This window comes from Limulus polyphemus, unplaced genomic scaffold (genome assembly GCF_000517525.1).
Source record: "Limulus polyphemus unplaced genomic scaffold, Limulus_polyphemus-2.1.2 Scaffold1166, whole genome shotgun sequence".
NCBI classification, from domain to species: domain Eukaryota; kingdom Metazoa; phylum Arthropoda; class Merostomata; order Xiphosura; family Limulidae; genus Limulus; species Limulus polyphemus.
In genome coordinates, this window is record NW_013666776.1 from 75,044 (window position 1) to 92,666 (window position 17,623).

General features: G+C 34.2%; 1 protein-coding gene across 2 annotated transcripts in view; it reads right to left on the reverse strand.

Moving 5' to 3' along the window:
• LOC106462436 (rho guanine nucleotide exchange factor 26-like) overlaps window positions 1–8,826 on the reverse strand; it is a 34,247-nt gene extending 25,421 nt beyond the window's left edge. The window contains exons 1-4 of one of the 2 annotated variants that reach the window (XM_022389703.1): window positions 8,741–8,826; window positions 5,800–6,029; window positions 3,498–3,650; window positions 2,568–2,772 (exon numbers count right to left, since the gene is read on the reverse strand). In XM_022389703.1, the coding sequence (XP_022245411.1) occupies window positions 2,568–2,772; window positions 3,498–3,650; window positions 5,800–6,029; window positions 8,741–8,782 (630 nt within the window). In that variant the 5' untranslated portion in view covers window positions 8,783–8,826. Of the gene's footprint in view, window positions 1–2,567; window positions 2,773–3,497; window positions 3,651–4,301; window positions 4,434–5,799; window positions 6,030–8,740 lie in introns of those variants that run through there. The other variant, XM_022389704.1, reaches the window with a different exon arrangement.
• Window positions 8,827–17,623: the final 8,797 nt, after the last annotated feature.

Consider the following 17,623-nt stretch of genomic DNA (forward strand, 5'->3'; position numbering starts at 1 on the left):
TTTGATGTCAGTATATTGCACGTGACATTCAATAGTCTCAATATCAATGAATTATTAACAAAAACCTCCCACAATTGTCTGCTTTTAACTCTTATTATAACAAAAACTAAACAATAATAAAATATTCACTCACAAAACAAATCACTCAATAACATCTAAACTAAAAAGTCTTTTATATCATGACACACACTAACAATTACAGCCTAAAATATCATTTATGGGTGAGCATAATTTAATTTATCACTGATTGTATTGTGATAACAGAGGAGAGAAGAAATGATTCATCTTGTCAATTGGGTACTAAAGTAATTGAACCAGTTTGTGTGGACATTGACAAAAAGGGACAATTATTTAAAGCTCTGCATATAACTGTGATAACCAACAGTGTAAAAAATATTTGTACATACGTTTAACTTGTTTTGAGTATATGTTATTTTAAAACAAGTGGATTGTGTGCTGTCTGTTTATTGTTGAAATTTATCGCCAATAAGTCACAGACACCTAGTGTAAAATATTTGTACATTCGTCTAACTTTTTTTTGAGTATATGTTATTTTAAAACAAGTGGATTGTGTACTGTTTGTTTATTGTTGACATTTATCTCCAATAAGTCACAGACACTTACTGTAAAGAATCTGACCCATATAAAACCTGACAGAATGGTGCCATGGGAGGCATATCAAATTTACTCTAAAATAACTTCTAGAGTGTACAGGTGAACAACAAGGTATTCATCATGCTGCCCATTTAAAAGGACCAACTATAACAACATTAAGTAACCTTCCAGCTGAGACCCATAAAACTAACAAGCATTAGAAGCTGACTTATGCAACAGGCATGGAGTGATAAAGCAGAATAAAATAGCTTTGTTCTGGAATAGGGTACAGAGGAAAGCAAAACTTGCAAAATATTTGGAAAAGCTTGCCCAATTATCTTATCCAGATGATCCACATATTTGTTGGCACGTGACCAATTTATAGGTGCCATAACAGACAAGGATAGAAGTAGGTGCACATCTTTAAAGGAAGCTCTGCAGAGGGTGATGGAACTTGAATTCATTAAAGCTGCAGATAAACAACTAAATGTACCATCTCAAAGTTACAAGACAGTTAAATCAAGTAGAAATGAAACATCAACTCCTCCTAATGATAGTCTATAAGAAATGAAGGAATTAGCTAGGCAACTAGTCACACAGAATAGAGGAAATAAACCACAAAATATAGGATTTTTAAAGTGTAACTTCAAAATAGATATTGATAAAACATGCATACAAAAGATTTTATAGAATAAAGATTCCTCGAAAAAATTGCCAGAGAAAGGGAACTGCTATAGATGTGGGAAACCTAGCCATTACAGCCAAGTCTGTGAGGAATCAACAGCTGTTCATAATCCTAGGATACAATACCGTAAGTATGAATCTTCAAGTTCAATCAGATCAAATGTTCAACAAACAACTAGTCAGAAATTGAAAAAAATGAAATTAGCTGGGAATACTCCATCTACTCCAAATGTGGTAAGTAGTTCATTATATGAGCAAAACTGTCCATGAGTCCATGCACTTATTGACAGAAAACCTTGCAATGTCTTGATCGACAAACACTGGTTAATATTTTAAGAAGTAGTTAAATCCTTTTAACTCACCATTTAGTAAAATTAGTTGATCTAGCATAAATCTCAATGTTATTAATTTTAATAAATACCTAAAAAAAAAGATCTAACTCACCAGAGAATAACACAATGTCCCAAAATGAAACCACTTCTCAATATCAAGAACAATATCTCGTGAACTTACTCATTTTCAAGATCAAGGAAGACTTTTTATTTAGTGTTTAGACCATGAGGTTATTTCCCATGTGACTAGCTATTACCATAAATCTAAATAATTTTTATAACATTAATATCTGTACATCATTGCAAGAGGAAGCTTGTGTTAGTTTCATAATATATATATATATAAACATGCTCAAAATCAAGATGTTTTAGATATAAGGTAAGTTAACACTTTAATATAACTAAAAATTCATTGTTGAACTAAAGAATAGAAGGAATAATAAATGAACGGTAAACAAAACCATAACAAAATAAATGTAAAATTTGTTACCTAACAGTAATATCATTCTTTTTAAAAAAATATACAATTCACTTAACTATCCTCATTACAGCTGTAAACATTTACATAGTATTAACATAAGTACTAATGTCCCGAGTATTGAGATGTGGCTACTCAGACATTAGTAACATCGTTTTATGAACTTTAGTGACATATCCCCAGTTAATTTGTAAACACAGGCATATTGTTAATGCAACAACTGGTGTTGAAATATGGCTCTAAAGTTGGAGTTATTGAAATATCTTTGGAAAGGATTTACAAATAACATATACAAATCAAATTCTGTTATTAAGGTTTGATTCTAAACTTGACATTTACTGAAATCTTTATAGTATTGTATTCAACATAGAACTTCAGTATTATGAAATTTAGTTTAAATTTGAAAGTGTATTCATCACTAAAATCAGTGTTGTCCATATCAACTTGTAGAAGTACATCAATTCCTAATGTATACACACCTTATTTAACACTGCTAAAGTTTGCTTGCAAGATTCATACTTTAGTGAGTCTTCTGGAAGTCTGTGGAAAATTGCATCCACTAGTAATGGGAGACGAGTTATTCGCTGTACTGGCAGAATAAGAAATGAATGCATGTCCAAGTTTTGGCATACTGGATCAGCCTCTAATCTTCTTAACAACTGAACAAACTCTGGTTTTGACTTCCTAAAATATTGTAATAAGTTTTAAACAGAGCATGTAGTTGATTATCATATTTCAAGAGATTGATCATAATATTTTCTTTTGCACAAAGCAAACACCACCAAGACAGATGACAATACACTGCTAAACTAACAAAGACCAGATTATCTTTCTGATATATAAAATACAATTATTAGTATATTATTTCATAGAATGGATATTTATGAGTCAGAAAATCAGATGATACACCAAATATCTATTATTTCTGGGCCTAAAGCCAAATTACATGTAGATTGTTTAAAGGCTTAGCATATGCACAAAACTTTTCAGTAGTGGTTTGAGGTGTTAGCTGTTTATTCCGTGCAGAGGTAAGTATCATTCTCAAATACATTGTCAGGTAAAGAAAATGTTAATTATTGTTATTTTGAATAATGTTGTGAATCATTTTTTCTTTCTAATGGTTCTTTTTTTCTGATTTATTATTATTGTTATCACTATTTCATGACTTTGATATTAACAATGTTACTTTTGGTATTACTTTACTGTTTAATATTTTGTATAGACTGCATTGTGTTTAACAAATATTTAACTTTTCATACCCTGGCAGTAAGGTTACTTGCAATGATATGATATTTTAGACAAGTTAAAATACAATTGATAAGATATTATTTATCATAACTTGGAACATAACAATGACATGGATTTACCTTATGCTGGTCAAAATATAAAAATGATGTGGCATGACTTACTTTAATTGTTTGAAAGTTCTTTCTTGATAAATTTGGTTGGTGCAATACTTTACATAAACTGAGAAGTGACAAGATGCATATTCATACAGTATATCACAAATGTCAGATATATACAGGTTTTCTTTCCATCTCTTCTCCAAATCAGTCAACAACCTAGAAATTGTGATAAAAAAGATCATGTAGAATACATATGCTTGCCAACATATAACATACACAAGCAATATTTTCATTGTTACCAACAATACCTACAAAGCATGTTTGTGGAAATTGAACATCTAAAAACCCCATGGCTGCATCAATGTCATTCTATTTTTGAGTATACGTGATGTCATTCTTGTTGTCTGCCATGTAGTTTTAGAGAAAACTGTACACCTCTTTTAACTGTAGTATTTTCTGTATATTCAAGTAATCTCTTTATTATGTAGACACAGAATACATGGTGTTACATCTACACAAACAAGAATTCAATGTAAAAACTATCTTTTCCATTACTGAAAGAGTTACTGTATTAAGCAACAAGACAATATAGTTATAAGTACTAGCCAACAAAATCTACATTGCTAACACAGATAAAGGAGAGACACAAACAAAAAATGTTATTTACATGATTTAATAGACTACACTTGTGGTAAATAAAAATATCATGCATTTCTTTTTTTTGTAGTATTATAGCATTTATTCTAAATTAATTCTTTGCTTTGAATGTGTGCAAATTTCACATAACACATTGCCAAGAAAACCACATTAAGTTGAGCTTGTTTCAAGTTACTTTTGTGCCTTTGTTATTTTTGACTTTGGTAATACCTGTTACAAGAGAACATTGCTTAAAGCAGCCATGTGAAAGGATGTCAACAGCAGTGTCCTTAAAAAGTTGTACAGGTGATTTCTAGGGGTGATGGTCCCACCTATGTCATGTGGTAATGTATGTCATACTGGGTAAATGCAAGGTTTCTTTGAGTCTAAGAAACCTTGTATTAATCAGTCTGACAGAAGTTGAGAACATCTAGTAAAAGTGGCAATACAATGTAAGTAAACTGCAAGTGTGTCTACATTTAGTATATACATGTATAATTAATTAGTAAGAGATTTAGTGCTATTCTCTAATCAATATTTTCACTGAATCATCTCTTTATTGGGCCAATCCAGTGAAGCTCAACTTTATATTCACACACCCCTGACTAACATTCCTTCCAGCAAATTACACATATTATTTACATGTTTAAAATAATGTACTTACCTCTGACTAACCTTCCTTATAGATAAGATGCACATAGTATTTGATTGCTTCATTAAACTGCACTTACCCATTACCAACATAACCAACATAACTCATATCTAAGATACATGTGGTATTTATATGATTCAACAGACTACACTTACCATTAACTAACCTTCATCATGGAAAGATACATGTAGTATTTATATGATTCAACAGACTACACTTACCATTAACTAACCTTCATCATGGAAAGATACATGTGGTATTTATATGATTCAACAGACTACACTTACCATTAACTAACCTTCATCATGGAAAGATACATGTAGTATTTATGTGATTCAACAAACTACACTTACCATTAACTAACCTTCATCATGGAAAGATACATGTGGTATTTATATGATTCAACAGACTACACTTACCATTAACTAACCTTCATCATGGAAAGATAAATGTAGTATTTATATGATTCAACAGACTACACTTACCATTAACTAACCTTCATCATGGAAAGATACATGTAGTATTTATATGATTCAACAGACTACACTTACCATTAACTAACCTTCATCATGGAAAGATACATGTAGTATTTATATGCTTTGAAAGGCTGTACTTACTCTTGTATAGCATTCTTCATGGGCAGGATCAGTGCCAGATTCAGGTATAAGCTAACTAAGCTATAGTTTAGGGCCTCACAATATATGGGGCCTCTTAGCTGCCTCTAAAAAAGAAAAAAACTGACTCCATTTCAGTTTTTTTATTGTATGGGACCTCTTAAACTCTGCATAGCTTAGGGTCTCAGAATATCATAATCTTGGCACTGGGCAGGATACATGCAGTATTTACATGCTTCAAAAGATAGTACTTACCCCTGACTAACCTTTCTAAGGGATAAAATACATGTATAGTTATGTGCTTCAGTAGACTGTACTTATTTACTAACTAGCCTTTCTCACAGGTAAGATGGATGGCATATATACATATTTCAAAAAACTGTACTTACCTTTGACTAACCTATAACATTCCTTATAGGAAAGTTGCATTTACCATTTACATACTTCAGTAGACTGTACTTACCCCTGACTAACATTCCTCACAGGTAAGATGTCAGAAAAAAGATATTCTCTTTCCATGCGGTCCAAGACACAGTTTGCAGAGTTCATTAACTCAGGACACATCATGAAGTGTTCTACAAGTATATCTAAACTCCTCAGGTATGAAGCCTCAGAAGTGATGATTTCAAACATTGCTTCTTGTAACTTAAGTTCCTGAGCTGAAATATTCTTCAGAAGACCACTGTGGATCACCTAAGTGAACAAAACAACAAGTGAAAGCTATATTATATACACTAACCCATTATACCATTCCAAAAAAAAAATCAACATATCATTACTTAAGTGAATAGTTCACATGTTTTCTGGTAAGAATGAATTGATTGGGTGTTTTGGTACATTCTACATGTGCTAAGTGTATCTCCATTTCCTCTTTAGATTGGACCCATTTGAACAACCTTTCAAAATCTTAAAGAAAGAACTTTGTTCTCATGTAGAATATAATACCTGGTGCCACATGTGGACTGGCCAGCAAGATATCTTTACCCAAATCCCATAGAACAAATACCAATGGGATGCTGCATACGTTAACACTATGGGCACAGGCAAGGGCCAAAATGTGCATGCTACAACCTTTCACAGAGTGACATTCAACATAGTATTAAGTATTTAATGTCAGAGTTATAAACTATTCATTATGTTCTACATTGCTTGTTTAAATGCAGCTCATGGGGGAAGAGAAAAAATACCAGGTATAATATAAAGGGATACTAAAAAATGTGTAAATATATATTTGGACAAAAACATTTTAATCCTTCACACAAATATCACCTTGCACTTCAACTTGTCAGAATCTGAGTCAGGCTGACATCATCAATTCACAAATAAATACTTTAGTAACATATTTGATTTTTTCATACTACAGAATTGCACATTTTAGTAAAAGCATGCTACATTTCATTTAGATACATGTAGTAAATTTGGGATTTTAGTCAATATGTCTTCTCCAATGTAGGGTTGGTTCCAATGGAATGACCCTGTGCAAATTTGGTTAATATTTTAACTCACCAGGTAGTATTACAATTTGACATTACACTGCTTGAAAAATAGAGCTGAATTCCCTATAGTGTAGGTTGCTGACTAATGAGAAGGATTGTGTTATTCTTAGGTTCACTGATTTCCCTGCAAGTATTTAAGTAGTTGCTGTATAACACCTGGAGGTTCAACAAAAAATGTCTTGCAGAGCAAAATATGAGTTCTTTTAACTTTGCTGGGGTTTGAAATAAAGAAAGAGACTGGAAACAATGTATTACTTAATGACACAATCTTTATTTTCAACAAATAAACAAGTGTATTTAGTGTCACTTTTACTAAATAGACAAATCAAGATCTGCAATAATTTGGTACCTTAAATTTTATGTTAATGTAAAAATCTGTTCAAGACTGAGAAAGCATGGCATTATATATGTAAAACAGCAATGTAATTCTTCTCAGGATTCAGGCACTACCCATGTGACTTACAGTCACTCTAATTACAGAATAAGAGAGGCTCTATCTCTGGGGCACCACCTAACTCACCAGTGGGAAATATTATTGTTGATTTCTATGTAGTATGTTTAAAATTATAACAATCTTCTTATAATAAAGAATATGTGACAACCTAGTTGCCCTGTTTATGACAAAAGCAGCTTACTGGCTCCCTAGAGCAACAGAAGTATTAAGAAAAACATATTCAATATGCACATAAATTATGAGACATTTACATATTAACTTAGGGGTTAGAAACACATGCTATGCCTGCATGTCATAGTATGACACCAAATGTAACTCTTTAAGACCACTGGATCCAATCAGAATTCAGCTATAACCATTTTGAATTTGATGGTACTGATATGTCCATAGCCTATAAATACCGATATAATGTCTTTGAAACCAATTCATTTTAAGATTAGTGGACTCAGTTAGAGCTTAATTCTAACCATTTTGATTTTGACAGTATTCATGTTCATGAGCTGTAAATAATGATATACTGTTAGTGAAACTGATTCATTATGCACATTTAGTGAAGAAAAAAGCTCCTAAAATCAACTATAATTTCAGTTTTCTTGTTCCTTTAGTTGATAAACCAATTTAGTTATAAAGTTGTTCTCCTACATTAATTATTTGAGGTAGTTATTACTACTAGTTAAATTGCTAAGAGAAACCTTCAGTTTTTTTAACACAAGAGTTCATCATAGTAGATTACCCTAAATGCAGTAAGATTGTATATCAAATAGCAACTGTCTGATAATTTCTAACAATGTTGAGGCTTCAAATTTCATGTAGAGAATTAACTGTCAACTAATGTCTGTATGCCTACAGAAATTTCTAAAAATACTATTCTTTGTCATTTATGTCTATTCAGGTAAAGGTATTTCTTTTCAATGTACTTTTCAGTTTGTTTTATTAAAAAATACTGATATTCAAAAATATAAAGATAAAAAGTGTTGTGTAGGTAGTTCTAACAATCTGCTTGAAGGTAAAGTTTTTCAGTGTGATAATGTCATTTTTAGATTCAGAAGAGAGTTCAGTTATAAGTGTATTTATTTTTGGTTTTTGTCTTACTCTAAGCATTTACATGCAGGTCAAACTGAAAAGTACAAAATGCAAATGGACATACAAAATTTTCATGTAAAAAACACCTATAGTGGTCTACTTTATTGCTTTGAACATGTTTATGATCCTAACTTATAAGCACTATTGATTATCTTAAAGAAACATTATTTTATTGTTTACATTCTTGGCATTGCCATAATCTGAATGATAATTTGACGTGGAAAGTTCATCTTATAAAAAATTTAGATACATTTAAACAGCATTAAATCTTTAACTATGTGAGAGTGCAACTCTAGTATTTATCTCTTTAATCAATGATTTGGAATATGATTATGATAATGTAAATATAGATTCTAAACAAGCAGACTTACCTCTGAAATACAAAAAGCTTTTCCATGTTGAATTGCTCTCATTCAACAAATAAATAAGTTAAATTCTAAATGTTCCTGACACAGTGCAGAGCATATGGCATAGCCCTCCATACTCCCACCTACTACAAGACTTATTGCACTTTTGTCAGCACGAGGTATACAAATTCTGTTATCCTGCCATAATTCAGATGTTCTTGTTGAAAGTAGTGCTTTTATCCTTGCTGCAATGAGTTTAGAAGTAAATGTTAATTCTGATGCAAAGATTTCCAACAATATCAGAAGGCCTTACTCACACAGCCTGATGTAGGGTGATCCACTGACTGCATTGTGAGCCCTAATTGACCAGTAACAAACTGTGTACTGGTTTTCCTGGCAAGTTTCCAGATTTTATGGACACTCATTTTGTGTAATACTTTGCCATTTTTCATAAGTTCGATCAGGATTGACTTTTGTTTATGCTTACTTGAGTTCAGTGTTTGCAGAGCAGTACTGTTCACTAGCAATAACCCTGAAGAACCTTCTGCTGGTTTTATTTTTATTTTCTCTCAGGTATGTTCTATTTTAAATATTAAGTAAATTTTTGTTACACTTGAGAGTGCTAATATCATGTCAGTTGATTCAGTACTTGAATCCTTATTTATTCTTCTTTCTCCTGACATTTCAGTTATTCCTGATGCTTTACAAACAAGCAAAATAATACTAGACTTCATATTCTGCTATTTATGTTACCTCTCAAGTTCTTGATCCTCATTTTGGATATTAATGTGGAGGTTTTTCATGTGGTCCTTTACTTTAACCCAATTTCAGTATTTTGCCTGCATACTAGGATTTTTCTTATTTTGAGACTTTCTTCTTCTGCATAGTTATTAGCTATTCTCATTTGCCTTATTCTATTAGTCAGTATCAAATATATACATTGCAGTCTTTACTAATCATGTGTCTAACTGATATTGTTTCTATTACCTTGCAGCTCTTATGTTCCTTTGAAACTTTAGCCATTTGTGCTTTATTGAAAGGTGCTCATCTTCCCCATCATTTCAGCTGACCTTAAACGTTTTTTTTCCTAGGTGACAAAATGAAATATAAAAGATGTTTATCTTCCTGTCCCTATTCATTTATCATCACACTGTTTTCTTTGTTTATCAGTATAATGCCCTTCTCTTCTGCTTGGCCTGGGCTCCATATATTTTCTTTCAAGCAGTCAATGCAGTTGATGGTCTTCTTTATTACCTCAACATTGATTTTCACTTTTACATGGACAATTGGCTTATTCTGACATACTCTTCCACTCAATATCTTCCACACACTCATTTGCATACTCAACTATCTATATCTCATGGATGGGTTATCCAAAACTGCAAATCTCGTTTAGTACCAACATAGTATGTGATATGTCTGTTATTTTGGATTAACCAGTTCAAGGAATACTTCAGCTATCTCCTATGGAATTGTAAGCCTTGACATCTTGTGTTAATACTCTTCTTTCTTCCACATCTATCATTTGATACATCAGTTATGCTTTGGGGACAATAGCTTCCCTTCACAAAGACATTCCCTTGAGGCATACCCACAATTCATTACCTCTAATTGAACCTTGTTTCTTAGTTCCATCTGATTTCAGACTCTCTATCAAAAACAGAAGGATCTCTATTCCTTTCTCTTCTTTGTGACCTTCATTTTTTCACAGATACTTATCTTAAGGGTTTGAACATAGTGTAGAGGAATAAACATCATTCTGATTCTTGGATTACTTAAGAAGCAGTAGATCACAACAATGAATTAGAACTCTGGATTGTTCAACATACCTGTGACAGGTTCTTTTCATTGCTCTGTTTTGCCAGCTAAACTATTATTTCTTTATGCATTTGATAGCCTTGGCTTATCCACTTCTCTAAGTAGTTACATGTCTTACCTACCATCTTCATATGCCACAGAAGTCACCAATATCTTTTGTCCCTATTATTGAAAGACCTCTTCTGAGCCTTTCATCTTTAATAAACCAGAATACCTAGGCATTAATGTAAATGGAACATGGATGTGTTATTATATTTCTTGGCCTCTCCATCTTTTAAACTCTTAACAACTTGTTGCTTCATCATAATTTCTTTCATTACTGATATCAAGTAGATGATATCCTGATATTTATGCTCCATATATTTTACTTTCTTTGGAAGTCTCACACTTGTATCCTGATCATGCTTTCCTACCTGAAACTTAGGCTGTGAGAGAAGATAACCACTGTTCTTCACCCGCTGTGTTACCTAATGTGACTGATCCTGATTAATTTTCTTAACCTATTTATTTGCTCTTGCCTTGAGTTGTAAAGCCCATCCTTGAAAATGCCTGAGTCTTTTCTATTCTACTTGGGTGCCCATTGACTGGGCTGATTATGTGATTTGGCTGACCTTGTCAGATGTGGATAGAGAGGGCCTTAACCATCAGGAATATGTCCAGTCATTGGATATTACTAGTTTACTTTCACTACAGCTACAGGACATTGCATTGTTATCTGATCATGACCAGACTACACCTGAGAATGGGATAGTTCCACAGGTAAATACATACTACCTGACTACTCTTTTTTATATATTATTCAAAGGGCAGTGAAGATCAGGAAATAACCTGTTGAGAAGAATGCATTTTCTATGTTTTCTCATTTGGTTCAGTCTCTTTTGAGGCTGGTCTAGTGCCCTTGTTTTTTCCCATGGATCCAGTTCATTTAATCTACTGTGGTTTCATCCTCCATCTCAATGTGGGTATTCTAGCTTTTCGTATTTCAGAGCTAAGTGTACCTGTTTGGAATTTTGCATTTTTAGAATTAAAATGAATTTCAAAAAGGCACTTACTTCTGAAATACATTCTCACCCACCTCTATAACAACTGAAACTACAAAACCTGAATTATGGAGAAAATGCAGAGCTTATATATGTCCTCCTGACGCAAGTATAATAAGTCACATGGAAGGATGGGAGAGTTGAGAACCATGGGTAAGTTGACATATTCTCTGCAATGTGTCAAAGACATTTAGACTTTTAGTCAAGTATGTTGACAGTATGAGAACAACTCAACAAGGAAAGACTATTTTTGTACTTCAAAGATAAGTATCTGTTTGACATTCATTGTAATTCTAAATATGTAAAACTTTGTTTTCTAATTACAAAATATTCTTTGTTTATTAATATTAACTTCTGATCAGAACAAGCTGTAGCACGTTTTAGAGCGACTATATGAAGTTGTGGGGCAACTGTTATACTGAAAAGGTTACCTCCATTTGTAGAATGAAACTTTTCATTTGTTTCTTTTGAGAAAGTAAAGAGGATTGTACAAATTGTGAAGTTTACTAAGTCAATCTCATCGTTACTTGTGCTAATACTGATCTTTAGTTTTTTGTCATAATTATTCTGTATTGGTGAAACAATGACCAATATATGTACCTATGGTGGGCAGAGCACAGATAGCTCATTCTGTAGCTTTGCGCTTAACAAAAACCAAATCAAAACAATACATGTAAATTAGATTAATACCAAATATAAATTATCTTCCTGTTGTACAAAGATACACAATGAGCAGATTATTTTATATTGACTAAACACCTATATTAGACATGATTATCTCTGAAGATTTTTTTAGCAAACTTAGCATCGAGTTTTCTAAAGATAAAAATTAACATCAAGATACTCAGAAACCAATTTAAGAAGAACAGTCTACTGTCTAAAATCAAGGCAGAAAATCAACTTATTCAGAAGTTAATGTAGCTAGAACAATCTATAAGCGTGATAAATCTTTTATTCTATACTACAAATAATCAAAACATTAATATATACGGATTCTTCAAAACAAAATATTTATTAGAATCTCCATAAGTTAAATATAACTAAACTCACAATTCAAAAATACCAGGCCTAGAGTTTTACAAGTGAACTCTAAAACTTCTGATTTCACAATATAACCATTACACAAGAAGTGAGGAAAAAAGTATCAGAAAGAAAAAAAAAACCTAAATTTGTAAATTATCACAAAATAAACTTAATAACACAACACTTATGAACTTTCTTATTAAATATAACTCATAACACGTATAAGCTCTAACCAAGTTTAAGTTCCCTTTCCTTTTTGTATGCATATTTTCATTTGATACCACACAATGAGATTACAACTCAGTTAAAAAATAATAATTGGCTACTGAAAAACATATTATCAACATATTTACAGAGAGTGATAGGCTTATTTACATACTGTCATATCAACACTTAATTACATATAACACCCAACTCATTTACATGACCATCGTTACAATGACAAAGACTTCAGTACCAGTCAGTGTTGATCATTTTGTCTCACTCTGAGAGAAGTTTTACAGTTAACTAACTGGGCCTGAGCTGGCATCATGAATAAACAAAATTAAGAGACAGCTCAACAACACGATAATATGTTGTATTAGCATAATAATGATTAAGAAAGAATTTCACATTTTCTTTACCTGAAAACGTATTTCAGATAGATACTCACCACTCTGCACAACAAAGAGCAATTTGCTCATACACATTGCTGTGCAAATTCCTGTACATGCCACAAGCCTTGAACCAACCTTCCACCCCTATACATGTCATGTGTATTGCTCCATGAGCACTAGCACATGATCTTAGGCTCATTCTAGGTGAGGCAAACTATATGCAACAGAAGTGGGAGAAAGGGTGGGACATAGTGAAGAAATACTTTTTCAGATAAGGAAAATATTAACTTCAAAAATGCTACTAACCTCTATGCACCACAAACAGCTAGAATCCTACAATGAAGATGGTGGAGGGACCAGTGCATAGAAATACATTACATAGATGAGCTCCTTTCTGAAAACAGCATCAGATAGAGAAAGCCCATGAAGTGTTACATTCACAAGGTAGGGGGTAGCTTAGTGGTGCAGCACTTGAAACTAAGCCATATCCATCTCAAGAAGGGAATACTCTTTGCTTAATGTTATTACAGTATTCACTGGTAGGATTGGAGGTAGAACAAAAGAAAAGCATTCCAGACCTCTGTCCCAAGATGAACCCAAGACCAATCACCCTGCCAAGCCACCAAAATTATGGGTTAGTTAGGCAAAGAGATAAATCTTTGTATTAGATAGTGCAGGAGGAGACCAAGACAAAAGTTAGTGACAGTTCCCACAAGAGAGAAGATAAATAAATATGTCAAAAGCATATAAAAGGAGATTGAACAAGAAACAAAAGAGGGGGCAACCCCATGAGGCCATATACTATGAGAAGCCTTGTGAGGCCCCCTGGTCCTAGGGACAACAAACTAAAGTGAGAAGAGATGATTGCTGAAGAGCTGCATCAGCTCAAGATGCTAATTTATAAGAAAAACATATCACAAAGAAATGGTGCAAGCCAGAAATCCAGGAGAGAAGATTAAAAGAAGGATTAGAGGATATTGTACCTGTTTTTTCCAGTAATATCATTATGGTTTAATTTAGAAATATCAGTTCTCTCCATTTCCATTTATGGAATGATAAATGAGGTAAGTAGCACATATACCCCAGGAGAGTTGATCATATCCATTCATGTGTGTAATGGCTGTTTCTCTCAGTCAAGATTCTATTTCTTTCAGGTGTTCTTTAAATATAGAAATCTCACCAGATTCCAGAGATTAGTGTTGTCCAGTGTTTTGTACATTCTTTAGTTTTAACACGTCACTACTTTGAAAATAAAGATTAATTTTCTTTATAATGCATCCAGTCTCTATTCTATAATTCAGTGAAGTCAGGAATTCAATTTAATCCCACATTACATTTTCTCCCATTCCTTAGTTATTTTGATTACTATCCTTACTTGTAAACTTATCAGTAGATCTGAACACAGAACCTGCAAGATAATGAAATAACTACTTGCAATTTTAGTATATCACAAACATTATTGCCACTATTAGAATGGTAAGCAGTTCATTGTTTGTGTGAACTATGCATTACCAAAATGGCCTTTGAACTTTAAAAAGTTGGAAGGAATGACTGTAAATTGGATCACAATATTGAAAAAGTACAACTGTGTTATACATTATTGAATGGGCAAGCAACATGGAAATGCCAATGGATTGTCTTGCCAAATGAAGAAAGTTTGTCTATTTTCTTAATGTTCTGCCCCTTGTATAGTAGAATTGATTTCAAAACATACATTCCATGATGATTTCACTATAGTGGATGATCACCATATACGATTCTTCAGGAGCTACAGGATGAACAACTGAAGGCCCCAAATCTAACTATGGCATACTTGCCATGCAGCAGGTGAAACATGGCAATGCAGGGCAATAAGCATAGTAAGGATGCACATAATCTCTGGCACTTGTATGAACAGCAATGATTGCAGGAAGGTGTAATTGCTCAATGTTCTGAACCATCAAGAAGTGATTTTTCAAGAGAAGACCACCATGGTGTGGAGATTTTTTACATGTGCATCTGCATCAAGACATTCAACGATGGTGTAAGCACTGTACTGAGCATGCTGCCTAGTGGAACAAACATCAGAAACAGGGTAAAATCCAGGAGAGTTTTGGTTCTTCATTAGAGAGAGAATAGGGCTGTATGTTGCCAGTCCTTTTCCAGAGACTTAATGAGGTAATAAATATATGCTGTTCATTACTAATAACTTCATCAAGAGAGCTGATGTATATTCATTGGTTAGTAGATGATTTCTCTTATAAACTGAACATGTATTTCTGATAGATAATTACCTCCTCTTCTCATAAAATAGCATTTCTAGATTAGTTCTGCCCTGTATTGGAGCAAATTTTCAATGCTCGCCACTAGCCTCCCACCTCCTACTACTGCATATCCACATGTAAATGATTATGCAGTAGCTCCCCACCAATAGAAGCACAACACAACCCTTATTGTAACCAGCAACCTCTCCACATTTGCATTCGTTAATCACTTCGAGATTGGTCATAGAACCTACACCACATAACACTGGAAGTGGGGAGGCTGGGTTGGAAATGTGAGAGGAAGTAAGTATCTATGAGAAATACATTTTCAGTTTAGGAAAACTGTAACTTCCGATTCAATATCTTACCTCTTCTCACAAAGTAGCTAGAACTGGTGGAGGGCCAGTGAAAAAATGAGCCTCCTTTAGGAAGAGCCCAAAGAGAGAGACCATGAGGTGTGGAACCAAGATGAAAATATCACACCACAGCAGGAGACTGAACAACATCTGATCCAGTTATACTCTTCACTCTTTTATGACTGTGTCATGAACCTTAAAGGTAGAAAAACATGAAGGAATTCCATAATATGTATTACCTATTAATGGGATTCCTGGATGTTGAGTGGATAGGGCTCAACAGATCAAAGTGTTCGTTTGACCTCATCCAACATCTGGCAGTATCTGGAATTGTATATCAGTTCTGCAGTAGGCAGAGGATCACCTACCTCTTCACCGCAAAATGGAAATTGGTAGGGAAGACAAGCTTCCATACCAGAATCCATCTCCACATGCATGCATTTCCAACCCAACCAACACCTGTTCCCCCATGAACCGACATCCAGCTGATGGTAGCAAGGTGGAAAACCCCAGTGGGATGACACCTCTGGTCCAAAACCTGGTGGCATTGGGCATTTTTCATCCAATTCACAATAAGAGGAGGGATACGGGCCAGAACACATGCGAGGACTTACTTAGCTGGACCATTTCCAACCAACACCCGATCCCTCGGGATCCACATCTGGAGGATGGTAGGTAGGAGGAACGTCTCAGCCCATGAGGCAAACTGCAATATATATATACAGTCACGACATGGTGGAGTGCATCAACCAAAACCCAGCAGCATCTGGAATTGTACATCAGGCCCACTATGGGAAGGGAGTCATGCCATCAACACATGATGGTAATCAAGACTGGGCCATCTCCAACCAACACCAGACCCACTATAGGAAGGAGGAATGCCATAGTGGGAAAAAGCAATCTGCTACAGATATATATGTACGAATATGGTGTAGTGCTACAAGCAAAACATGGTGGTATCTGGAATTGAACATCTTCAGTAGGAAGCACTATATGCTATTGACACCCACAAAATGCCACTGCCCTACTCTCAACTGAGTGACATGGTTTATCACTCAGGAGGACAGGCCTCCATGGTCCACCACCCCAGAGGCTGGGAATTGATAAGTGGCAAGGACTCACATACTCTATGAGAGGAAAGGAGAAAAGGAGGGAAAAATGCATTGGAGAGTCCAGAGGACCACATCACCAGAAATAGTGCAATGGGTGATGGGTCTGGGACAAACATATTTATGAAGCAAAATACCACTAGAGAGAACCACTAGTGGTCCAAGAAACACCCCATCTCATGTGTGTAATCTAATCCTGTGATGTAATTGGTTCAGCATAGATGACAACACCTGGCAGCATCTGGAATTGTACAGAGTGAGATCCACAATACACTAGCAAAAAAGGTCCTTGTAAATAAAAAAAATAAGTAAAACATAGTACTCACCAGTCATAACGACACTGAGGTGTGTAAGATGGTAACTGGAGGTAAAAGAAAACCCACTGAGAAAGAAACGACCACATGATATAAATAATGTGAAACAATTAGTGTAGTCCACATACCAGCACCAATGAAGATCTCCAAAGGATTATGGAAATGGACAGCCAGGGACATGGTGAGGTGACAGGTTTGATGAGAAGATACCCAAAAAAGGCAACACTCCTCGGCAAAAGGGAAGAATACACCAAACTAATTAACTGGTGAAGCCAACCTGTAAGTGTAATGGGAGAGAGGTCCTGAGAAACAGAAGGATTCCATAGAATAAACAAGCAGTTATGGGAAAAACTGAAAGAGGCAGTGTGAGTGAGATACTATTGGAGGGCTCGGACCAGAAACAGGAAG